The sequence below is a fragment of the Berghia stephanieae genome, chromosome 1 (assembly GCF_034508935.2).
Source record: "Berghia stephanieae isolate SIO BIC M18660-M18661 chromosome 1, UCSD_Bste_1.3, whole genome shotgun sequence".
Taxonomy (NCBI): domain Eukaryota; kingdom Metazoa; phylum Mollusca; class Gastropoda; order Nudibranchia; family Aeolidiidae; genus Berghia; species Berghia stephanieae.
The window spans coordinates 43974826-44001270 of record NC_088360.1 but is presented as its reverse complement, the minus strand read 5'-3'; the positions used below and the strand labels follow the sequence as shown (position 1 = coordinate 44001270).

At 33.5% G+C, this 26445-nt stretch overlaps 2 protein-coding genes across 6 annotated transcripts in view; one reads left to right on the top strand and one right to left on the bottom strand.

The window, feature by feature from the left end:
* Positions 1 to 26445, bottom strand: part of LOC144975431 (uncharacterized) — a 47365-nt gene that overhangs the window by 5862 nt on the left and 15058 nt on the right. For 2 of the 5 annotated variants that reach the window (XM_078919504.1, XM_078919521.1), the window contains exons 3-10: positions 23771 to 25258; positions 7378 to 7833; positions 5996 to 6121; positions 5112 to 5310; positions 2881 to 3117; positions 1847 to 2092; positions 1102 to 1244; positions 410 to 469 (exon numbers count right to left, since the gene is read on the bottom strand). In XM_078919504.1, the coding sequence (XP_078775630.1) occupies positions 429 to 469; positions 1102 to 1244; positions 1847 to 2092; positions 2881 to 3117; positions 5112 to 5310; positions 5996 to 6121; positions 7378 to 7833; positions 23771 to 25258 (2936 nt within the window). In that variant the 3' untranslated portion in view covers positions 410 to 428. Of the gene's footprint in view, positions 1 to 405; positions 470 to 1101; positions 1245 to 1846; positions 2093 to 2388; positions 2471 to 2880; positions 3118 to 5111; positions 5311 to 5995; positions 6122 to 7377; positions 7834 to 23770; positions 25259 to 26445 lie in introns of those variants that run through there. The other 3 variants (XM_078919512.1, XR_013645923.1, XM_078919497.1) reach the window with 3 other exon arrangements.
* Positions 11689 to 14153, top strand: LOC144975465 (uncharacterized). Its single transcript, XM_078919574.1, has 2 exons — positions 11689 to 11901; positions 13811 to 14153. Exons 1-2 carry the CDS (start codon positions 11745 to 11747, stop codon positions 14143 to 14145), a joined length of 492 nt encoding a protein of 163 aa, XP_078775700.1. The 5' UTR covers positions 11689 to 11744; the 3' UTR covers positions 14146 to 14153.

The window sequence follows — 26445 nt, the reverse complement described above, 5'->3', positions numbered from 1 at the left end:
TGATAATCTGACAATTTCATAGGCTGTATTATTTACAATCATTTGATGTTATTGGACTATAATCTCGCATTTTCATTTGGCTCTTACTTTACCTCGCAGCAGGATATCTGCCATTTCATAATTTAACTCACAGCAGAATATCATTAGCCAATTTTCTCATGTTTTTTTAAAGATCAATTATTGCCATAGTGGTATGTCAATATAATCACCTTCAAGTAAAATGCATGTTGATATACATGATCTTTGAATCTCTATACAAAAAAAAAACAAAATTCACGTCGATGTAAGTGTTCTTGATATATCCACTCTGCACTGTAAATTAAAATGAACATGTTCAAAATCCTTTTTAAGAAATTAAATTAAATTTTAGTATCAAAATAAACAATATTTGAGTGTCATCACTACCTACACAGCGGGACATTATCATCTTAATTTTTCTTTTTATCAGTTTTCCTAATCTTAGGTTGAGCTGAAAAGAAAAAGAAAAAAAGGTGAAAAAACAAAATTTGCGGTTATGTAACAAAACAAATAAACGAGTCGTTTGTGCCAATTGACTACTATATCATATCAAATAAAATGACACTGATCTTGAAATTGTCAATGAACCTTCCCAGATTATGTTGTTGAAATCATTTGTGTACGGGTGATTTTTTAAATGAATTCTTGTTTCAAAATCATATGAGTGATTCAAAGAATACCTACAGAGAAAATTGTTACCCATTTTATAACAATGTTCTCTTTAGGAAGCAGTTATGAAAACGATTAAACTGTGTGATAATGTCATCCTAGCTGTCTTATTGCAACCGTAATATAGCAGATCACTGTCAGATAGAGAGGCTTAGTTTCAGGATTAAGAGTTCAGAATGTAGCAGCATTAATTCTGTATGCCATATTAACTAACAAAGTTGTATTAGGAAAGGTGTAAACTGATCACTCCCAAGGAAATCGTTTCCCCCTCCATAAGGGACCAATTTCCAGTCAAGGAAGACTGAATTAAAAAAAAAAAAATTTTCTTTCTGCATTATCTGGAACATCATTTCATTTTTACAAAGGTATCTGCTCCTCAATTGTTCACTTTGTATTATGCAATAATAAACTTACAGTTTTGGATGACATCTTTCAAATCAGACTGTAAATCGAGATCAGCAGCTTCAGGATGTTCCAGGATGTATTCTTCCATGGCTTTTTTTGCTGCCTCCTTCATGTCACGCTCATGTATCTTATTTGGATCTGTTTGGGCACACCTGAAGTGAAAAACCAATATCAATATTTAGTCAAAATGTTTAAGCTGAGATCAGATCCCAACCCATCCATCTCCAAAAGTTTAAAATCTATAAAAGCAAAAACACAAACTACCGAGTAGTATTCAGGTAATACCAATGACATGATATCTAAGACATCATATTATCAAAACAGTTTGTTTTTCCACATCTGATGCTAAAATACTTTATTTCATGCATATTATAGGCCTGACTTTGAGACGTGTCCCTTATTTCAGAAAAACACAGTGAAAACTATTATGAGGACAAACTGACATGTCTAATGGTTCATTGATATCTCCAAAAATCAAATAAAAAGCTACAACAATGAGATACCAATATATGTGGGGCATAATTATTATTCAGTCAATGTTAATGAGGGACTGATGCAGGTAGCAAATACATTTTCTCGATACATACATTATTTGATTGAGAGACAAATTTTAGATAATTAATATAGTTATAGGTCTTGAGACCATGGCAATAACCAATTTCAATTAAATCTCTGAATTGATTAATTCATAAAGTCCCAGATTGTTAACCAGTTAATCGATTTAAAATTAATGAATAAATCTCAAACCACTTGCATTTTATTTCGGTCAAAATGGCCATAGTCAATATTTGGTTCCTTGCAAAAATAGCAGCTGGTACCACCACATACACAGGTCATTTTGTTGCAACCCGTGTCTTTGAGGAATCTTTTGCCACATTTATGACACTTTCTCATCACTGCCTCTGCCACTTTATTCTCTATGTATGTTCGCATTTTGGTACCAGCTCTGCTCTCCACCTCATTGCATTTCAATGGAATATGACTCTCCTCTCTGCATAACCTGGAAATGATTTTTTTTTAAAAAAAGGTTTCATTTTGTAAATACAAAGACAACGAAAAAAAGACAACGAAAAACTATTGAATTAATATCATAAAACAAACTGAATTCATATCAACTATTACAAAACTGTGACCAATGAATTAGAGTATTTTTAAAAGCTAATAAAAATTACAATCCTTTTTCCATTACAAACTAAAATAAAAAAAAAAGAACATAACTTAATTAAAATGATAATATGTGTTATTAATGAATTAAAAGTGATAACATGCACAAAGAGGCAAGCATGAAGAGAGTACTTAAAAGTGACGATATGCACAGCCTCACTCTTGTGATTGTGTTACATCAATTTCAAATCTCTTAATAAGACCTCAAGGAAACCTTGATGGAAAACAAACAACAAAAAATGCATTTTCATTTATTAAAGGAAACACAGGAATTACAAAAAAAACCCCAACAACTTGTACATACAATTGCAATTTCTAGCAACACTTCTAAACAACCTTGAACTTCCTTTTTAAGAATAAATTGATGTCATTTTCAGACAGAAAGATCCCATAGGGAAAAGTATTCATCTTGAGCTACAAAAATGAAAATAATTAAATAACACACACATTTCAAAGTTACCAACTTCCTTGTTTGATTTTGTATTGGTGGAATATCTAGTAACTTAATTGTCATTATATAGAATGTGCTTGTCGAAGCATTGACGAATGGCAGTTTGCAGAAGTTTTGTGTTTTTTTTTCATTGAAAAAAAAAACCGTCCATGCAAAAATTAGCAAGATTTTACCTGCAGGATTCTTTGAGGCATTCTGGGTTAAGGCATTTCAAAATCTTATCATCTGGGTCAGGCATAATAGTGGCAAATGGGCAAAATGGACAAGTTACTAGATCTGGTATCTGAGCCTGTAAAACCTCTTCTTCTTGTAGGCGACTAACTATCTTGGAAAACAAGTTTGGAGGAATGATTCCTTGTAAAGTGCTGAGAGGTATGCTTTCATCACATTCTCCAGTAAGGCATGGAAATCTTTTAAAAGGAAAAAAAAAAGAAAATCATAATAATTCATGGATTACATTTTTTAAAAACGGTTATGTTAACTTCAAAACATTAGACAATAGTGATTGACGACCAGATTTATCAATTTAGTTTTTCATTATACAGACGACTCTGCATAATTGCACACCTTCGAAAGTTTGGCTAAAGTAAAAGCATCTAAGCACCAGTTTTCATGTGCCATTTATGTAGGACCTTCCTTTCTGAATTTTCAAGATATGGCCTCATTATAATTTTGTTTGTTTCTTCTTTTTAAAAAAATATTTTGGTTGTTTTTTTTTTTCTTTTCTTTTTGATGTTTTATTGACAACAAAATTGACATTATTGTTTGTAAGAATAGTAATCGTGAAGCATTGATTGTTTTCTATTCTTTGCAAGTTGTTTATAAACCCTTGTCTCCAATATAGTAAATGTTGGTAGATCATCTGTCAAGCATTCTTCTTGGATAAAGTGGTGTAGTTTGTCAAGCATGTCAAGATTTTCAGTGTTTGTCAGGGGTGATGTGTCACACTCTGATAACTGATCCTCATCTTCATTATTCAGGCGTTGTCTTTTCGTGGTTGAACAGTAGCTCCTGAGATATCAGTTCACTGCTGACGCGTATATTGTTGTCCATTGTAACGAATGGATCAAATCATTACTTTTTTGTGTATTTTTTAGATCAGCCCTGAAAAAATTGCTTGAAAATCCGCGAGATGTTTGGGTCCGGGTCCAGGGCGGAGCCCTGGTAGGGGGTCAGGGTGACAACGTCCCCCTGAAGCCGAAGCTTTTTAATATAGCATGAGTAAAGATCCCCATTTCCCGGAATATTTTCTTAGAATTTTACCGATTCAATAGGCTGTGAAATAAAATGAAATTGTTCATTGCCAGCAAATTTACAGGCCTGTTAGATATTTTTCTCCAATCAAGATGGAATCATGGTGTAGTGATTAAGCGGAGTGATTATATAGCAAAAATTATGTTTTTCAGGAATGTGTAGCATTTTAGCGGAGTGTGCGATTAACCGATGAGCGATTAGGTGGAGTAAACTGTATTATCTTGTAATATATGACAAAAAGATTTCATATACAATCACAATTTACCTTTTCTTTAATCGGTCTTTCTTGTCTTCAGTACCAACATTAAAAACTCAGTAGCTTATTCATTATTGGAATAGTGGCTGCCATCTTATCAAATCTGTTAATATGGTTAATACTCATGCATTTTTTTTCCTTCAACGACCTTCTCATTGTCAACAAAGTGGAAACTTTGCCAGAGTTATAATTAGAGAATCAGAGGAAATGACATTCAGTTTAATCCATAACAAAGGAGGAGATCAGAAGCCCTAATTATACAGGCCTTGATACTTCATAGGATACTCTCTATTTTATTTTTGATAATGCCATGCACTATCACACAGAAGGTCCTGGGTTTGAACCCCACTTCAGGCATTTTTGTTTATTAAAATCTTCAGACAAGATTATTAATCCCCAAATGCTCACTTTCGATAACAAGGGCGATTCATGTTGATTTCAGATGTTTGTTTAATGGATTACCTATATTCCTTCATGGAATGCCTAAGCGACAGCATCTAATGTCAGTTTGTAGAATTATTAGTTTCTTAATATACATTTATCTATATAATCATATATTTAGAAATATATGTAAATTTATAAATACATATTCATTTAAATCAAAAAACATTTATTCTATTTTACGAAAAATTTTCGCTTAAATATTATCTAAATTTTTTTACAAAGAACAAACAGAGCAAACAAAAAATTTAAAAAATCAAAAAATCAAGAACATTAATGATAGGAACAGAAAAAAATAACACAAAACAAGAAACATAAACATTACTGAAGACATTAAACAATGAAAGTCTCTTTATCACTTTATCACCGATTTTTAAACAATCAAAATTGTTTTAGTCTAGTTCCATCAGGTAAGGCAAGAATCGATTTAAAATAAAAACACAATTGCAATACCTGTTTTTCATTTCCCCAAATGCTGCTTCAGTGGATCTTACAACACAGACTTTACAAAAGAGGTGACCCTCTGGACAATTGGCCAAATCCTCGAAAAGGCATTCATCCTCATAACAGCAGCAGCATTCATACAGTTCCCCCTTTTCTCTAGCTTCCTCCACCTTTGTTTGACGTTCAAGCATTTTCTGTTTTTTATAATCTGCATTAACAGCATGTCAATATCATTGAATACAATGATGATGATAATGATGATGATGATGCTGATGATGATGACGACGACAATGATGATGATGATGATGATGATGATGATGATGATGATAATAATAATAATAATTAATGATAATAATAATAATAATAATAATAATAATAATAATAATAATAATAATAATAATAATAATAATAATAATAATAATAATACTAATAATAATAGTAATTTTGATTAGATTGCATTTACATAGTGCACATAATCCTTTGCTAAAACTACAAAGGCACTTTACCTATAAACTTAAGAAGTTTAAACATTACCAATGTTATTTAAAAAACAAAGATAAACAAGCAAACATTCAAACTCATTTGCCACTGATTTTTTCAGCATGTTATTTTTTTTTCTTTGATAAAAATGAGATAAGATTACCTTCTTTTTTCACAATTTAGAGTATTTGTTAACATTTATTATGTTGTACCATAAATGTGACATTTGACTATTTGTCCTCTCACACCCTTAATGCTAAACAACTAAGGTGCATATTCATGGACACTTTTCAGATCTTTATTTTACACCAGTGCCTGCTCCCCAATTTGTCACCTGACTTAAATAGCAATGACTTACATATCCGGCAAAGATTCTAAACTAACATAAATAAAAAAAGGCTTGGAAGTGTTACCTTCAATATTAAGCTCATTATGAGTGAACCAATACTCATGAAAGAAATACTCATCATTTTCTGTTGGCAGTGGTACTAATTTCTTTCGCTTAGTTTTCATAAAACGAGAATGAAGTCGCCTATCCGCTGAAATTGAATAAAATGTATATAAATTTGCACACAATTTGCAGATAGAAATCAACTGGGTAAAAAAAAAAAAAATACAAAACAAACAAAACAGAAAGACTAATACCTAAAAAAAAATATTAACAAATCCAGTCCTATTTTGATAAACTGGGAAACATAACAAGTAGTCATTCTGGAAAATCTTAAAATAAAATCAAGAAACTCATTTTGCTGTTGGGCAAGCAGGGATTGCAATAAAAATTAACATTATGCAACCTTAATATGATGACCAAACTTTGCTTGCCTAAGCGGTTTGCTTAATCAATCAAACAGAGAGGAAGAGGAAGAAGAGTAAGAAAAGAAGAAGAAGAAGAAGAAGAAGAAGAAGAAGAAGAAGAAGAAGAAGAAGAAGAAGAAGAAGAAGAAGAAGAAGAAGAAGAAGAAGAAGAAGAAGAAGAAGAAGAAGAAGGAAGGAATAAGGAGGAGGAGGGCAAAAGGAAAAAGCAGCTTGTATTGGCAGCCAATAGCAAGCTGTGACAAGGGGTAAAAAAGGACTTTTTTTATAGTTTAAAGGGATAACAATCCCAAGAAATATTAAAACATATGTTCCAAGAAAATTAATTGTTTCACTTTATTTAGAACCATGAACCATATATTACACATACATTACCACTAAGAATAAAGCTACAGTAAAACCTTACTATGCTACCTACCTTTCTTAGTGCTAACTTCATGTAAAGCAAAGACTGTATTGAATTCTCATTTTGTTATACTCTATGCGGCTATGTGGTCTTGTGGTATGACACTCGCTTTCGGATCGGAAGTTCCTGGGTTCAAGCCTTGCTCTGCGCAGAATCCTTGGAAAAGGCTCTTTACTCACATTCGCTCACCGTACTCAGGTGTAAAATGAGTACCTGGCCGTTAACAGCATTGTCTCTGTCCGAAAAATTTATAATATCGCCTAACAGGCGTCATGTCCTGTCCTACACGTTAAGTGTTGCTTTTGGCCAGGGACCCCATGTAAAGCGCTTTGAGCATGTTTAGTGGATATTGCCCTATATAAAAGCTCAATTTTTAAAAAATACTTTCCTAATTCTTTATCGGATCTACTTTGCCAAGATCTCAAATGCCAGGACAGTTTAACAGAAATATATATAAAATACACACAAATTAAATATTTAGCATTATTCAAATTAATACCAAAACTTTGCACTAAATATTAATATATTATGATTAAGATCTTATTAGCTATGATCCAAGAATGCAATTATACTCACCTAATGGCGTTTGCACCAATACATTATTTACTTTTTGAGAGGCTAAATAGTAGTGAAAATTATATTCTTCAAGAGTCTTGATTAAGTACTGTGTCTTGAATACCAAAAAGTCATTTAATATACTGGCCCTAGCATGAGCTTTGTATGTATCTGACAAAGGCTTGGTTGGATTTCCAAATGTGGTCTGTGGATCTGGAAACTTATTTAAAAACTCTTCAACTGTAAAATTCCGTTTGATTTGTTTCTTTTTTTCTTCTTCCAACTTTTCCTTCTCGAGTCTATCTTGGAGTTTAGGATAATTCTTTTTCTCAGTCAACTCAGCTGCCAATACCATTCGCCTATCAGGAACATCTTTCATTGCCTCAATTTTTTCAAAGAGGTAATTAGGATCACAGTCTGGAAAAAGAAGTATCAGATGATCAACATCTTCTTGTTCTGGTAAATTACCAGGGATATCTGGGACAGAAAAAGATAAATAATAAATGATATAGTTACATACTTATAAAACTGATTTCCATGAAAAGTGTTGGTAGCTAAACTAATATTATATATATATATATATATATATATATATATATATATATATATATATATATATATATATATATATATATATATATATATATATATATATATGTATATATATATGTATTAATACCGGATAGGGAGACTTTTGGTACCCCTATTAGTTCATTTTACAGTACTTTACCAATAGGGAGACCAAAATCCGGTCCCCCTATTGATTTGACCTCTAGCACATTCACTTTTCTATTTTTAGTTTAAAGTTGTCAACCCAACCGTCAAGGATATATAATTGTAAATCATAGTATTGAAGTTATTTGTTAAACACCACAGTAAGAAGAGTTATGCCTAAATTTTCACGTTGGTCAATAAGGTGACCGCCTGAAAAAAGTACAATAGGGGTACCAGTGTTTTCATCGATATATTTCAATAGTGAGGCAATATATCTTTCCGAAATTTTCTCTAAAATTCTAGAGCATTATATGGATTTTTATAGTAATGAAAACCTAATATAAAATTGTGTGAAAGTTGATGAACTGAGGAATGAACAAGATATACGAATTATAATCTATTTTTAGAAACAGATTTATCGAATCTTGGTCCGGATTCTTATCTTGGTGACAAGAGACAAGCAAACATAGTAACTCTTTTTTTCGTGAAACGTATGTTTAGTCAATTTCGCGCATAAAGAGGCACTCGGCACTCACTCACTCCGCAAGTCAGTAGTAGGTGGTTATCAGTTATCAGCTTTAATTCTTAGTCAAACGCTTCATCAAACCCATTATTGAGTAGCATGTTGATGCCTGATGCCAGTTGAAGCCATCTCGACGTCGTGAAATGGAGCATCTTCTGTCATAGCAGTAGAATCGTCAGATGCCGCATTTAAATCCTCCATTCCAGGCGTTGCTGTTGCCATATCGATCTTCGAAATGATTTGGTCTAGACGTCAAGTTGACCCGTTCTATGTCTGAAGAGATTTTAAAGTGCAATACCTAACATTATATCTTGATCTACAAAAGAGTCTTTTTAAATGAACCGCTGTGTTTCTATATTTTTCAAGAACCAATGATTATCTGATAACAACTGACTTGCGGAGAGAGTGGCCGACGGACGTCCTCTCTATAGCCGCAAGTATTTTTTCGTCACTTGCTGAGTTCCAAACTAGACGTCTATGGCATCGTGGGGTAAATTGATGCTGGAGGCATCATTGAAGAGACACCGAGATAATTTAAATGGTAAGTTATTGGCCATTCTTATTACATCACTGTTGATTTAAGATTTTCAATAGGGTAGACATCACAATCACACACACACCGATTGATGATTGTCACTTGTCAGTCAGTCATTTGGAAGTGGAGTCAGATAATTCGGGAACTTCTGTAGACTGTAGATTCACACTAGTGAGTAAGATCTGTCGTTTACTACTACTACTACTACTACTACCACTACTACTTTTAGTTTTAGCTTTATCCAACTCAACACTTCTCGTGTTTATTTTATTTTGGCAAAACTAGAATGGATTTTTGAAAAGAATATAAAATAATTTAAACTTAAACCTGTCTTTGCATCTTGCTTTATGCATACAGTATGCCATATCACAGCCATCACAAAATCATAGTTTAATGTTGAGAATATGCTATTTCTTTTGTAACTTCAGATCAGAGAGATTTGAGCTTTAAAAATCCTGAAAAATGTCTTGCTGTCAATCCAGACAACCCTTTTGATGTGATCTATGATGTTAATGGTAAGAATGTAATTTGATGAGGAAATGAATAACATTTAGGTACACATAGTTTGCTTTTTTTTTTTTTTTTTTTTTGAGTCATGATGTGTAATACTATTACAGTCCACTCCGGATAATTGCAACTCGTTTAATCGCAACTTTCGGTTAATCACAATATTTCCTAAGCAATGGAAATAATTCTATATAAAAGTCACTGGTTAATTGCAACAAACTTCGGTTTTTTAAAAAGTGGTAAATTCAAGAAATCAAACAGTATATCATGATTAAATTTCATCATGGATGAAATCGTGACAGGTTGAAGAATCGAGAGTGAGCAGGATTTAATGCTACAGTAGTGTGTCACCACTCTGTTAGAGTCGAAAGAGGGCGGGGCTCTGCAGTATGGGTTTGTGACGTCATCGGTGGCCATTAAATAGAAGAGGGGTGGGGCTGGTCATAATCTTGACAACAGGTTATAAATGACAGTTATAAAGAGAGACTGAGCGATATCCTTTGTTTTAGGATTAACAACTGTGCATTGTGACCAACGAGTTTGGTGAGAGCTTATTGTCTCTCATTAAGGCTAATCTCTTTAACTCTGACAAATGTTGAATTGTTGAGAAAAAAGATTGAAACTTCTTCCAATCTGAATAAGATATCGGCTTGCTTCATAGCTGCTTTTGGTTGACAAATCTACACGGGGCTGCCATATGGTTTTTGTTTCAATCAAATTGCTCTGTATGTGGTGGACTAAGAATATTATTTACTGGTTTGAGTTGACAATAAATGTGTAAAATGTTGAAATAGTGGACAGGAAACTGAATTTCGGTTAATCCCAACATTTTCGATGATCCCAAGGTATTGCGATTATCCTAAGTGGACTGTACCTGAATCTTGAACGAAAAACTATCATATGGATATGATTATAGACAGATTGGTTTCTGGAATTATATTTCCGTCCTCCCTTGCCAACTCTGACGTTCTTGAAATTTAAAAGAAAATAGCCAGAAGGTTTCGGACTTAATTTTCTTTTTTTTTCCAAAGGACAATAGTCATAAGGTAAATAATTTTTAAAAAATCCTTTTACAGCACAAGATGGCATGATTTTTTGTTTAAGAGTTTAGAGAAAAACTTGCACATGATAGTCTTCAGCTTTTTTTTTGTTGTTTTTATTTTCTATATAGACTCCAACTCAGAGCCTGAAAGTGATGCAGAACAAAGTTCCATATCACATGATTCATTTGTGGTAAGTATGTACATTAAAATAAAATCATAACATTTGTATAGCGTTTATCCACAGTTGGCACCATGCTCAAAATGCTTCACATCAACATATTTTGTGGTGGACAAAACACATTTGCCACAAAAGATGAGACCTGCAGTCTGTTAGGCGCAATACAATATTTCAGGACAAGGACAACACTGTTTTACACCAGTGAGATCTCCTAGTTTTTTGTTGTTAAAATTTTTCTTTGCAGTGGACTTCGCCAACAATAACACTATTTTAAACCTTCCTCGTTATATTTTGAAGTGATATTCATTGATGAGCCATTCACATTTGAAGTCGTTTGTTTTTTTATTTGACAAAATGTGAAAATGATGCGTTTCCAGGAAAAATTAAAATAGCTTCTGTTGGGATTATACTTTTGATCTCGCATTTTGTCCAAATTCTCTTGCATCGTAATGTTTATCAACTTTTTTTGTTAACTATATTGCAGTTGCAAGGTTAGGAAGTTCATATTGTTGCAATGACAACCGTTTATATGTCCAGAATCGTAGTGATATAAAAAATTGTTTTGTAGTTGTTGGTCCTGGTGTAGGATTTAAAGAGTTGGTTAAAAACGGTTTACTGAAACCCTGGTTGGTGTATCTATATTTATCCAAGCACAGTTGAACATATTAAATACTTAGACAATATGTCTGCCTTTCTCAACTCTTTTTTATTATACTTGCATTATTAACCAGCTAATTGTTTAGTTGGATTATTAAACAATGGCTCTTCATGTTTATTGTCAACATGAATAAATTGATTGATCTGTCATCTTTTCCACAAAATATACAGGGTCCCGATTTTGTTGCTGACTCCGAGTCTGATTCCTCTACGTACTCTGTGAGGTACCCAATGCTGAGTACATCATTGTCTTTGGAACCTAGTGCTCATTCCCCAACTCAGTCAGAGCCTCATCCACAACTATCACAGACTGAACCTCGTTGCCAGTCTGGGACCCAGGTTCAACCCGAATGCTATACACTTGCAAACCAACGTGTTACGTGCAATGGTGAGTCATTTTTTTGTCATTCTTCTCCTTTGATATTTGTGGGATCAATTTTAATTTACCATTCCTTTTAAAAGAAAACTTCCACCCCCTCCATGGTGCTGCATTTGTGTTATTGCATTTTTTTTCTATTTTGGCAGTGCTGCGTCGCAAAATACGCTACCATTTACATAACAAGCACAAATCCAAATTTGATAGGGTGGACATCTTAGAATCTGAAACCCCAATGTGTGAGTGATATCAGTGAAACCAGCCATAAAAATGTTCATGTTTATTTTATTGGGGTTTTTTTTTTGTCTGTAATAGACTTAAATTGCTTGTATTGTAAGTGTTAAAATGGTTTTTTTGTTACAACCCATCTATATATTAAAACTGTTTCTTTGTATTTCTATGATGCTTAAGGCTTTTTTTCACAGACCAGCTGGAAACTTAACGAGAATCAGAGTAGATAACATTTTTATTAATCTTGCAACCTAAACAGTATATGATGATTGGGAGCATTTAAAGAAAAGCACATTTTCTTTTTAATTTGTCGGTACTAAAATTATACTTTGATAATGCCTGCTGTGCTACAAACCCTTTTGACTTCCAGGTTCAATATTTTTCTTTATTCTAAAATTCTTGGGTTTCCTTTCAATGACAACTGAGATCATTAAAATTCAGCTCACAACATGATGTGTGTAGATTTGATGAAAACATATGTTCGAGTTGAGAAGCAGTGTTCACGAACTTGCTGATCGTTTTTACTAGCATTTATTTTCCTAACTTACCTGTATCAATTAACAAAGGCAAGACTCAAATATTTTCTATCTGAACAGTGTGTTTGTTATTGAAATATTTCCGGCATATACATGTCATATTTCATTCCCACAAAATATAAATCAGGATTAAGTTGTCTGGGCATCAGCATCGTTCAGGCAGTTGGGGGAAGTCTTTAAGGAATTAATGAAGCCGATGCTCAACCGGTCTGGAGGACGTTTGATTGATGTCGGCTGTTTGTTCTGCCAGCCGGTGATGTTTTCTCACTCCCTCAATGACAAAGTCATTGTTATGACTATGAACTATAGTCTATTATTACTTTTGTTACTATATTAATTGTTACTTATAGCCGCTACTGTTATTATTATTATTATTATTATTATTATTTATTATTATTATTATTATTATTATTATTATTATTATTATTATTATTATTATGATATTGCCTTCATTGCATTCTATTACTATTATTGATATAATTAATTTCTGATTGTTGTAAATAATTTATGTGAATTGAATTTTGTCGATTGGCCAAGGGCCTACAATAAACTTAAATGAAATGTTAGTCTTTGGATAGGACTTGGGTCTATTCTTGATTGCTTTTCCGCCTGGGTCGAGTGAAGCATTTGGAGTAAATTTTGTTGCTCAACGTAAAAAACATGACGCTTACCATTCCGCTGATACTGATACCTCCAAGGGGTGGTTGGGGAAAAACCTAAAATTCTTTTGACATTCTGTCTGATTTTTCGCTGAAACAACAAAGGACAATCTATGTATTCAGATGAGACTTCAATGTGTTACTATTCCGATTTATGTTCATATTTTGATTATAATGAAGAGGGAACCCTGAACCCAGTGAAGTGGGTGGATTGATCTATTTATTTCTATTTCAAAACAAAAATATGGCGTCTTTTCACTGGATTTGTTATGTGGCAGAGGTCTCCACAAATCTAACATACCTCTTCCAAAGGAATAGATGGTAGAAAAGTATATAACAAGAAGGAATTATGACAGTTACTTGTCCAGGCCTTAAATATTTGGAATGCTATTCCTCTCTATCGCTGTCATGTAGCTGATGTGCATATGATCTGTCTATTGATTTATTTTCATAGTTCATAGCATGATGTGCTTTTTTTTCTTCTTTTTTTTCCAGAGAAATACAAAAAGCCAAGGAGACCCTGTCCATACTGTGGACAGTTGCAAACAAAACTCTCAAGGCATTTGATGAGGAAACACAAAGATGAGACAGAAGTTACAGAGGCCATGAAACAGCCTGTAAAGGAAAGGGATAGAACAATGGATTATCTCAAGAAAAAGGGCATTTTTTATTCAAACACTAGAAACAATTCAATAGTTATGCGTGAGAGAGCACAAGGGTCACATGAAGTTGTTATGTGTGCTGGCTGTAAGGGGTTTTACTCTGGACGAAGGGTTTATGAACACAAAAAGAAATGTAGTACTGAGCATGCTCTGTGTACTGGGTTGTAAAATTTTATCCCGTGGCTCCCAATGCAAGTAAAGAAATAAAGGAGAATATTCTTGACAAATTTCGGAATGATGAAGTGGGAAATTTGTGTCGATCAGACAAAGCTATAGTATTGTTAGGAACAAAATTGTGGAGTAAAAGTTCAAAGAAGGAGAGAAAAGTTATAATGAGTGATTTACGCATCTTAGGAAATTTGATTTTAAAAACTAGGAAGAGAACGAATCAACCTTCTTTCTCTGGAGAGGACGTGGTGAAGCGTTGTAACTTTAATGAAATATCGCAAACCATTTCTGAAATGACTTTGAAAGAGGATGGGACATTGAAAGCAGGCTTGAAGCTTTCAATTGGATTTATATTGAAAAAGTTAATTAATTTCTTAAAAGGGGAATATATAATGCAAAACAAAATGGAAGAATCCGCAGAGATAGATTTGTTCAAAGCTGTCCTGGATTATAATTGGGATAGTATTTTTTTTACAGCCAGAGTTCAATGTGAAGCAAAGAGAACAAATTTGAGAAAACCCAAAGAGATGCCATTAGAGAATGATATAAAGAAGCTACGGCAATTTATTACTGAAGAGATGGTCCGTATTTGTGAGGATGATTATCAATTATTTGATTCACATATGTTTGTTAGGCTTCGCAATGTCATCGTAGCTAGGCTTACAATGTTTAATGCGAGGAGAGGCGGAGAACCCGCAAGGATGTTGTTAAAAGACTGGAATGATGCAGATTCAGGTGTATGGGTTGATCCCCAGCTTGTACAACATGTCACTGATCCTCTGGAAAAAGCGTTACTTGAGAAGTATAAGCTGGCCTATCAGTCTGGAAAGGGAAGCAAGATGTTGGTCCCTGTGTTGATACCCAATGACACAATTCAGCCTTTAAGGAAACTTGCACAGGAGCGTAAAGCTGTTGATATTTCAGACAACCCATTTCTTTTTCCAAATACAGGAATATCCAAAGATCATGTAAGTGGTTACATTGCCATCAAATATGTCACTTCCTTAGTAAAGGATTTAGAGAAACCCCAGTTGTTAATAGCTGATAAATTCAGGCACCGAGCTTCGACATTATTTGCCTTACTTGATGTCCCACAACACGAGAGAGATGTCTTCTATCGACATATGGGACACAGTGAATCAATCAATCAAAACATTTATCAGTGTCCACTTGCAATACGAGAAATAACAGAAGTTGGTCATTTTTTGGGTCAAATTGATAACTCAGCATCGGTCACTGGGAAGGAAATTGTAACATTGAAACAAATGACTCTGTAGTGAATAGAGACTCAAATGCAAATTTTGGAACATCCATAGTAACAGCTGCAAATCAAGAAGAAATATTTGATGGTGAAGCAGGAGTGCCAAATCAGCTTACGTGTTCTTCAAAACAAACTGAACCCAAGAGGAATTCAAGCAAAAATCGGAGATACATGTCATGGTCAGATGAGGATACAGATAGAGTCAAGTCATATTTTAAAAACTTTGTCGAAGATGTTTCAGCACATGGTTCAAGGGGATCATTACCTAGAAAGTCTGAAATTATTCTGTTCTTAAAACACCACAGGGTATTTTCACAAAAAGGAATCCCTGAAGGTACACTAATTAGTTTGGTGAAGACAAAGATTTTTAATGAAAGAAATAAATATAGAAGGGAAAGAGCGTTTCAATCGGTGTAATGACAATCATGAATTTGATTTGTATTACATTCATTGTATTGTATAGTGTTATTGACATATTTTGGGGGTTTACAAAAACGTTTTATCTTTATATAGTACAATCTGTTCATCATTGCAATATCCTTTTTTATATTATATGAACATTCATTTGCTCAGCTTGAGAGACAAATGCTTTGTAGAACCATAGCTGCCAACCGTTCTGTTAAAAACGGATTTGTTCCGTATTTGACTTCCTGAGTCCGTAAGTGCTTATTTTTAGTTCAAAATCCGTATTTTGTAATTTTTGACTAATTTGTGGTAAAAAAAGCCATGTGAGCCTAATGAATTATTATTATTGATCCATTATTATTACTATTACTACTACTACTATTGTTGTTATTATTATTATCATTATTATTGGTGTCCAGTGAGAGCATAATCTCCATTTGTGTAGCTCTTTAATTTGAATTATGCCTCTAACATAAATGATTTTCAACAATTAAAAAAGTTCCATTCGTTTATATGACGCCTGTATTTTACTCAAACCTTTCATAATGTATTGGAGATTTGCATAGGATATGGATGTTAGCCTCGATATACTTTGAATATTCTAAGACAGTATTGATACTTTCACTATTTGTTACAAATATTATTTTAATTAAGAATAAAATTAAATCCACCTTTTTGATTGGAAGGTATTCAATAAGAAAATCAATTGCTTATATTGATTAAAGATGACAATGATTATTTCCCTTTATTAATTTATGAAATATATAAATTTAATCCCTTTAAAAACATCTTCATCTGATTTTAATTTTTTTTTTTCAAGCAAGCTTTTGTAACGGTTTAGGTTCAAGAAAAATAAGTATACTCCATTTTTAGGTGTGTTTATCTTGTCAAAGTAAAGAAGTAGGAATTCTCTAATATTTAGAGGTGCATTTTACTATAACTACTATTATAGTATACTACTTAAAGACCATTATGTTGCATGAAAGAAAACATATATGCAATCGTCTACTTTTTATCTGAACTCACCTAATTTTTACCCCAAAACGCCCTCTCAAGTGATGTACCAGGTTGGTAGTTATGCATTTCTAACCATCTTAAGTTATTTCATTTATTTTACAATCGTGCTTCTTGTGTATTGGTCCTTATCAAAGTTGAGGCAGTTGAATTCTTTCTTTATATTGTCCGTTCTGAATTTTGATCTCATTGTGGAAAGCTCCCATAGCGGGCAGGGAGGTACACCACTGTGTCTTCTATCCCCTTATATCTGTTTTCCAACATGCTTTCAGTCTTTGTCTTGGAATGAGATTACTTGTTTTTTTCCTGGCCCTCGCCGGAGTCCTAGCTGGGAGGGAAGCAGTCAAATGCATATTTATTGTTTTGGGAGATGATATTTTTTTCCTTGTAAATCATCTCTCTGTTATGTATTATTACTATATTTGTTATTTTTTAATGTATAATGTAAGCATTTGAGTGTGTTCCTCTTTGTTGGATTTTGTTCTTGTGTCCGGATAAGACTTATAGGTGATCTCAAACTTAGTACATTGGTGATACGCTCTTGGAATCTACATCTGATCCCTATTTGTTCCCAGTTCCCCTATGTCTTACTTTCTCTTGGATGCTTCAACTGTAATTCTAGAACTTTTTACTATCCAATTTTCTTCCTTTTTACTGGCGCTGATATAACCTAAATGTGTTGCAAGCGCCGTAAAACCCTTAAAAACAAAACAACAATCATTGTGGAAAGTGTCATTTTAACGATTCAAATGTGCTGGTACTAAACCCGATAATTGAGCAACATTTGGACTAGCCTCTGTCATCTCAAACTTGTTAGTGTTAGTAATAGTAATTAAAAAGGCTGACTTTTATATGTTGCGATTCGATGAAGGGGGGGGGGGGGCTTCGGCACACATCGCCCCTCATCCCGGGCAAAATGAGCGTTCCTTATTTTATTTTTGAAAAGTTGGCAGCTATGTAGAACTATCTGAAAGAATCAGATATGGCAGAATAAAAAGTCTTTCTACTAACCCTAACTTAATTGGCCAATGTAGCTTTATGTTCAGCATTTTCTAGATACCTAATGTAAAATTTCACTATTCTTTTTATGATAGTTTTAAGAGTTGCAATCTTTAGAGGTGACTGTCAAGAAATGACACCTCTGTGCATTTAATTTCATTCTTTCTTTATCCCCTCATCCTTAATCAGAATAATAATAATTAATAATGAAAAAAAATGCAGCAACGACAGCTTAGAACGGCATAAAGTGCTTAAGAATTATTTTTTTTTGCATTAAACTTTATTCAAACGATTTTCAACACTTTTGCTTCACAGTTTATGCTTTTTAACAAATGCAATTAAGCAACTTACCAGCAACAACATATTGGTTTGTTATCATTTGAGGGTTTTATCAGTAAAACTGTTTCTATCCTTTTATGTTGCACTGTACACATAGCAAACTTCATGCTTTTATTTGGTGACCAAAGACTTATGTGATACAGTGGATGAATGTTTGTGATGGCTTTTGGAACTGAAATAAACCTGCAATATGATTTGTAGACTTCTATCGTTATGTATCATTTTTCGGTCAAATGTAAATGTAATTTTACACGAGCTTGATGTATCATAAAACCCACAATGAGCTCAACGTGCAGCTGGTAGTAGATTTATATGGACACGAACAACGTTGTTACAATTCAGTAACGTACTCCAATTAACACAAGTGAGACTGTAAATGAGACTTTTACAATGACTCTGCATCGCCACAAATATGGATTCGAACCCTGGCAACTCGGGCGTCAGACGAACTGTCTACCACGAAACCAAAGCAAGCATTGTGCAAGTTAAAGTGAATGAGATGTTGATTGAAGCCGTTCATTGTGTCCATCAGATCTGCTGTCCTATCCATCCAACTCCATTCACTCACTGGGTGGGGTTCCCGACTTCCCATAATGGGCAGGGACGTACTCGTTGCGTCTTCTATCCCCCTATGTCTGTTTTCCAACTTGTTTTCTGTCTTTGTCTCGGGATGGGATGGGATTACTTGGTTTTGTCCAGGACCTGGCTGGGAGGGAAACAGTCAAATGTATAGTTCGAGTTTTGGGAGATTATATTTTTCCCTTGTAAATCATCTGTCTGTTATGCTCTTTATTGTTTTGTTTACATATTATTTATGCTTTGTAAACATTTGAGTGTATCCCTCTTTGTTGGGACCTGTGCTTGTGTCTGAATGAGACGTTTAGGTGATCTCAAACTAAGTACTTTGATAGTGGGCTCTTGGAATCTACTGTTTCCTATTTGAAACAAATCCCCTTTGCCTTACTTTTTCTTGGGTGCTCTAATTGTAGTTCCAGAACTTTTTACTATCCCATTTTCTTCCTTTTTACTGGCGCTGATATGACCTTAATGTGTTGCAAGCGCCGTAAAACCCTTAAAAACAAAACAAAACAAACCAAGTCCATTCAGTGGTATACAACAACAACAAATAAACTCCTCTGCCTGGTCCCTTCTATCTCTGATCTTAACCTGGGTCGTCAGGTTTCTAAAGGGGTCGGGGACTGCAAAAACAATGGCGCACGGAGCAACTGGGAATATTTTTTGCCGTGTTTGAGTCCCAGGTTATTTCCCTGAGCGCCCCTTCTGAGGGATGGACCTTCCCAGGAGTTAGTAAATGCGTTGCTCGGCCACTTCACTCTACGCACACTGGGATAAGCTTCGACACTATGGCCATGAAGCTCTTAATCTTAAGGACTTACTTTATTTTAGACAATTTGGTGGTAGCTCACTTGAAAATGCACTCTTAGGTATACACATATATAAACATATACTGGGCTCCCTAAAAGGGTTTTTTAATGTGGTCTCCCTAAAAACATGTTTTTACCAAATGTCTCCTTAAAGCTACAGAAACACTTAGTAAAACATTAGGGGGACCGAGTAATTTTCTATATACCATTGTGATCATCAAGCATCAGAATTGTGTTCATAAATCATTGTAGGGAATCAAACTATACTCATTTGAACAAAGATTGAACAGTTTAATCAATTTGAACAAGACATATGCTTGGTCCTCCAATTGGTGCATTTCACAGTGGTCACCTTAATAGTGGATTGATACTTATATATATATATATATGTATATATATATATATATATATATATATATATATATATATATATATATATATATATATATATATATATATATATATATATATATATATATATATATATATATATGTATGTATATATACACACATACTAGGCCTGAAAAGTCTTGACGCCTGTTGATGTTTTCCAATTGTATTGAACCAATGATATTTACTAGGATTCCCAACTGAGAGTTTTTTTTTCTTTCTATTTAGCAAGTGTAGAACAACATTAGAATGATGTCCCTTCATTCTTGTTGGTTCTGCGAGAAAATGGCAACAATAACAAATAACAACACTAGCTGGTTTTGAAACATCCATAAACATGCAAAGGGTTTACTATAGTCATAATCCAGTTGCCATTTCCAATAGAAAAATGAAAAGTAAACAGCAGCCTTAATTGCTATGTCTTATGACCATGAAATAATACCGATTTTAATTGTATATGTTGAGAACATATTTTTGTGTGTTCTGGTTTAGTGTTTTTCATGCAAAGGGTTTACTATAGTCATAATCCAGTTGCCATTTCCAATAGAAAAATGAAAAGTAAACAGCAGCCTTAATTGCTATGTCTTATGACCAGGAAGAAATGTCAATACCGCTTTTTTTAATCGTATATATTGAGAACATATTTTTGTGTGTTCTGGTTTATTGTTTTTCTCAGCTGTGTTCTTGCTGTGAATTGTTTTTATGTCCGCGAAGCACTGTGGGTTTGTGAGTTTTGTGTGTTGTTTCTTCTTGTATGTTTGTGACGTTGTAACTTAAAAACCCCCATGCATGTAGTCAGTCCCTGTCTCCCTCACTCTCTTTGCTTTTTTAAATTGTGGATACTGACGATCATTTCTCCCGAGACTAAAATGAAAATGTGGAGACGTGAAACTTAGGGACTCCTTCTGTATGTGGGTGTTCAATGTCAAGTCACTAAACATAGCATTTGTGTATTGATGGTATGTGTTTTAAAAAATACACACATTTTCTGCCTGCTATATCAATCACACAAAAAAAAAAACACACAAACACACAAAAAGCCTGAGAGAATTTAGTGAGAAGAAATCACCAAAGTGAATATAGAAAGCTGCGAAAGCTGTGCCAATTTCAAATGTATTACATTTAAACATTATGAGCAAGAGGATGTTTACTGACTTGATACGAACTGACATATATACACACCATCTGCTATTAAAACCCTATTTAGAGAGAGAGAGGGAGAGAGAGAGAGAAAGAGAGAGAGAGAGAGAGAGAGGGGGGGGAGAGAGAGAAAGAGATAGAAAGAGATAGAAAGAGAGAGAGAGAGAGAGAGAGAGAGAGAGAGAGAGAGAGAGAGAGAGAGAGAAAGAGAGAGGGAGAGAGAGTGAATTGGGAATCTCCATGAAAGCCTTTGTCATAGTCCATTTCCACAAAAGTGTTCAAAGGATTACGACATGTTATAGGCTATTCGCTTTTAAAATTGCTACCTGTGGTTCTATTTAATCTCCTCACCCAGATCCTGCGCTCTTCAAAGGTAAATCCAAATGAATCACACAAACACAAGTAAAAGCATACATGAGTAATATTCTTCTTTTTCTTCTTCTTACTATTATTATCATTGTTGATATTATTATCATTATTATTTATTATTATTATTATTAGTATTATTATTATTATTATTATTATTATTATATTATTATCTATTATTATTATTATATTATTATTATTATTATTATTATTATTATTATTATTACAATTATTATTATTATTATTATTATTATTATTATTATTATTATTATTATTATTATTATTATTATTATTATTATTATTATTATTATTATTATTATTATTATTATTATTACTATGATCATCAATAGCATGCAGTTTCTTATAGAACAGAACAGGTGTTTGGTCCTTTATTGAAGTCAATTGAAATGATTTGTAGCAATGATATTATAAATCCAAATGAACCATGAAAGCACGAGTAAAATACAACTTAGCAACATAAATTCAAACTCCATACCTAGTTATCAGGTCAAATGGTCTATTTCATTCCAAGCCGGTACGTTTGCATGATCCCACATGGATAGCTCACAACTACTGGAGACAGAACCTACTCTATCATAATTATCATTATCATCAATATCAGTTCTATAAAACGTGCCATGAAAACTATTATTGTTAGGCATTTTAAAAATATACTTATAATATTCCATAAAAAAAATATTCTAGAAAACTCACCGGTGGGAAATTTTCAAGTTTTCTATTTTTCCTTTTAGACTTTGTTTTAAAAGAGATACAGTATTGCATGTTTTCTATTTTTCCTTTTAGACTTTGTTTTAAAAGAGATACAGTATTGCATTCCTTCAACATGTGATGGAGTCTTATATTTACAAAAAGGTTTAAAATTAATTCCTGAATGTTGCATTGACATGATCCACTGATAATCACACGAGACAAAGGTTCTAAGTCATTTATCAATATGAATTAAATTTTACACAACTTTTTGACAATAACGTTCAGGAATTTTGTTTCAAGATTATAAATTACATTGTTAAGCAATTCACTGAGATAAGTCAAACCTGTAGTACATCCTTCCATCTGCTTTATTTCTATCGAATTTGATTGGAGCTGCTGAATTCATATGCATTGAATAAATGATGACACTCATTGCATACTTTAAATTCTAATTTTGTTTGCGATATAGCCTGCAATGAATGCCAAAACATTATTTTGAATTTCTTCTGAGACATCGTTTGACACTTGAGGGTCCACGGTAAGAAATTGAGCTGATTTATTTGTAAAAGTTGTTTTTTTCTTTGGTATTTTGAATTACTTGTACTTTATAGGTTGCTTGTGAAATTCTTAAAACATAACAAAAATTTGTCACCATCATCTTTGTAATTACTGCCATTACTATGAGACAATCTACCATGACATTTCGGAACAAGGACCTGAACTCCATAGAAAATAATAAACAGGCACCATCTGAATCAATTGGAAATACCATCTGATTGGAAGAAGGGCATGCTAGTAAAATTACCCAAACATGGCAATCTGTCCCAGTGTGGCAATTGGAGAGGAATCACCTTGTTGTCCTTACCAAGCAAAGTGCTCACAAGAATCATGCGTGACTGGATGAAAGTTGCTCTGGATAAAGCACTACGAGATCAGCAGGCAGGCTTCAGAAAAGAACGGTCATGCACAGACCAAATTACAACTCTAAGAATTATTGTATACTTTATAGATTTTGAGAAAGTGTTTGACAGTGTAGATAGGGAAAGCATCTGGAGCATCCTTCTCCACTACGGGTGCCAGAAAAGTTTATAAACATCATCAAACGACTTAATGGTGGGTTTTCCTTCCAAGTCATCCATAATGGTCGACTCTCAGAGGATTTTGATTTTACCTCAGGAGTTAGGCAAGACTACTTGCTGTCCCCACCTCTATTTCTTGTGGTATTGGACAAGGTGACAAAGACAGCAATGGCATTCAATGAACATTTTCAAAAAGACTTGAAGACCTTGAATTTGCAGATGACCTAGCCATCCTCTAACACCGTCCACAAGACATGCAGAACAAAGTCACGGCCCTGGAAGAAACAGCTCAGTGAGTTGGTCTCAAGATAAGTGAAGAGAAGGAGGAGGAGGAGCAGGAGAAGGTGGAGCAGGAGGAAGAGGAGAAGGAGGAAAAGGAGGAGAAATTAGATTACAGCACAATGGCACGTTGTCTTTGGATGGAAAAAAAAAATTAAAACAAAACAAAAAGCAAACTGATATAATCAGACTTTGAAAAGACCAAAGTTCAATCATGAACTAATAACAAAGAAAAAATGTACAAATTGCTAGATTACCTGTGAGATCAATCATAGCAGGAGTATCCATACTCGTTATGTTGTTTGGTAAAGATTCCAGAGGGGTGTCAGGTTTGGCTTTGATGTCTGCATTATTTCTTTGCATTCCCTGAAGAAGCTCATTTATCACAATTTGAATTCGATCAGATTTGTCAACATGAGCTTCTAGGAGAGCATATATTTCATTCCTGTCCCGGTCTGGAAAAACTTTGGCAACTTTTCTCATGTCACTAAATAATGGATCACTGGCTAGAACAGGGTCGTCTGCCAGAGTGCTTTTCTTTTTCAACATGACCGGCCTTTCTTTTTCCTCATTTTCTGCTCTACCAACTCTTCTTAATCCCATTTCTTTTATCGTTCTTTCAACTCTATCTCCTACATTTTCTATTGATTCTAAAAAAGCATACACCAAATCAGCATCTGCTGTTGGAAATTGTTTTACTATAAGCTCAACATCCTCAGTGATATTTTTGGTGGGCATTTGTAAGTCATCTTTCCCTGTTGCGGTAGCTTCTAAAAGGTTTGTTGTAACTATATCCAATCTATTTACATTGTCTCTGTTTTCCAACAATTTATTATAAATGGTATTGAAATTTACGTATGGAATGATGGATGAAATTATTTTTGCATCTCTTGCTATGGATGGTGTCTTTTTCACACAAGGTAGACATGCATTATTATTTTTTTCCTTTGAGTTGTCTGGTACTGATTTTTGTACACCCTCAGTTTCTAATGAATCATCAAGCATGATTATATTTTCCACATTCTTGCTCTTGGCAGATGCAGTTCCATCCAAATGTTTTAGAGTAGATTCCTCATGATCTGGCGAATTCGTAGACTCAGCTTCAAGATCTTGAGAATCGTTTAACAAAGTGTATTCTTGAGTGTTACTTGTATATGTCAACTTGTGAACAGAACAAAGATCATCTTTTTTTAAATCATCACATGACTGTTCTTCATTTTCATTTCCATGTAGAGTGACACTGTCATTTGTAGTATTTCCTGACCGTTTAAATATTTGTGAATTACAATTCTTTGTGCAAGATATCATTTCATTGTTTGACCCCTTGGAAATATTGTTTTTTTGGTCTTGACAACCATTTTCTACATTAAGAACTGATTTGCTTTTTTCCACTGGGGATATTTCTGAATTTGCTTTGGTTAGATTGAGGACCTCTGTGTCTTCTGGAGTAATATCCTCAAATATGTCATCTGAAACAGATGTCGCTCGTTTCTTTAAGCCATCATCAAGATTATCTGAAAGACTCTGCTTATTTCCATCTAAAATAAAATTATCTCCAAGATATAGCTTTTCATCATCACCACTTGCTAGTGTATATTCTTGAGTTTCATTTGAGAAAAGAGATGCAGGACTAGTCTCATCAGTAAGTTTTCTCTTTTTGCATGGAATAATGCCATCATCAAGATCTAGTGAGTGACTGTTATGAGTATTGTCATTAAGATCAGTAGAATCCATTTTGCAAAAATCTGAAAAGGAAAACAAAACAGATTACCACATTTAAATTTCTATTAAGCAAGAACTGTAAAGAACGATGAACACAAAAAGCTCTGATAAATTTCTGAAAAAAAAGATTAGAAACGAAATTTTTTAAAATTTCAAGACTGTGAGTAGTGCTCTTACCAAATTCAACAGCAGCCGTTCAAATCTGGTTAATAATAATAATAATAATAATAATAATAATAATAATAATAATAATAATAATAGATCTTTATTGTCCATAAATATGGCAATTTGTCATTTAGTTACACTTGTTATAACGTTAAACGATAACTTTAAGATTGAACAGATATTTCACTCCTACTTATTTTCTCTCTCTGTCTCTCTCTCTCTGTCTCTCTCTCTCTCTCTCTCTCTCTCTTCCTCTCTTTCTTTCACATGTGCGATATACACAACATAAACATATTCATTTCGTTTTCAATTTGTTACGATTGTGGCAATTCGACACCAAAAATTATCATCATTATCAATTGGTCAGTTAATCTTACATTAAATAAATTAATCAGTTAATCAGTCAACGAATCAATCCTTGGTTTTTCTGTACCATATGAAATATTCAAAATTTTTATTGCTGATGGAACGAACGTTGATTTATACTTGTTAGTTCTACATTTAATCTGACAAAACCTTCTCCCAGATGGTAAAAGACTAAATTCATGGTATAAAATATGTTTTTTATTGTTGGTAATTGAGAATGCTTTCCTTTCTATTGCTTTTCCATGAATTCTTTCTACTCCATCAAGAGGATGGTTTATTATTTTTGATGCCTCTTTGATAGATTTTGAAATTTTTGATTTATCTTTAAGTCGGCATCCTCCAAACCATATGGTGCAGCCAAACGCAATTACACTTTTAATCAATGAGTCATAAACTCTTAACATAGTTTTCTTCCTTACTTGAAATGTTCTCAATTTCCTTAGGATGTATAATCTTTGGGCAACTTTCTTAGATATTATATTAATATGTTGAGAGAAATTGAGGGAACTATCAATGGTTATTCCTAAATATTTAAAATAGTCAACTATCTCAACATCATCTTTACCGATCGCCACACACTTTAAGTCGTTTTTATTTTTTACACCAAACACCTGTTCTTTCGTTTTTTCAACATTTAATTCAAGCTGATTTTGTTTACACCAATCGGTGAATATATTTA

Bases quoted from the DNA above. Each gene is read 5' to 3' on its own strand.
- LOC144975465 (XM_078919574.1), top strand. From the start codon at position 11,745: ATGCTGAGTACATCATTGTCTTTGGAACCTAGTGCTCATTCCCCAACT. The intron at 11,902-13,810 runs GTGAGTCATTTT...TTTTTTTTCCAG, and splicing joins CCAACGTGTTACGTGCAATG to AGAAATACAAAAAGCCAAGG.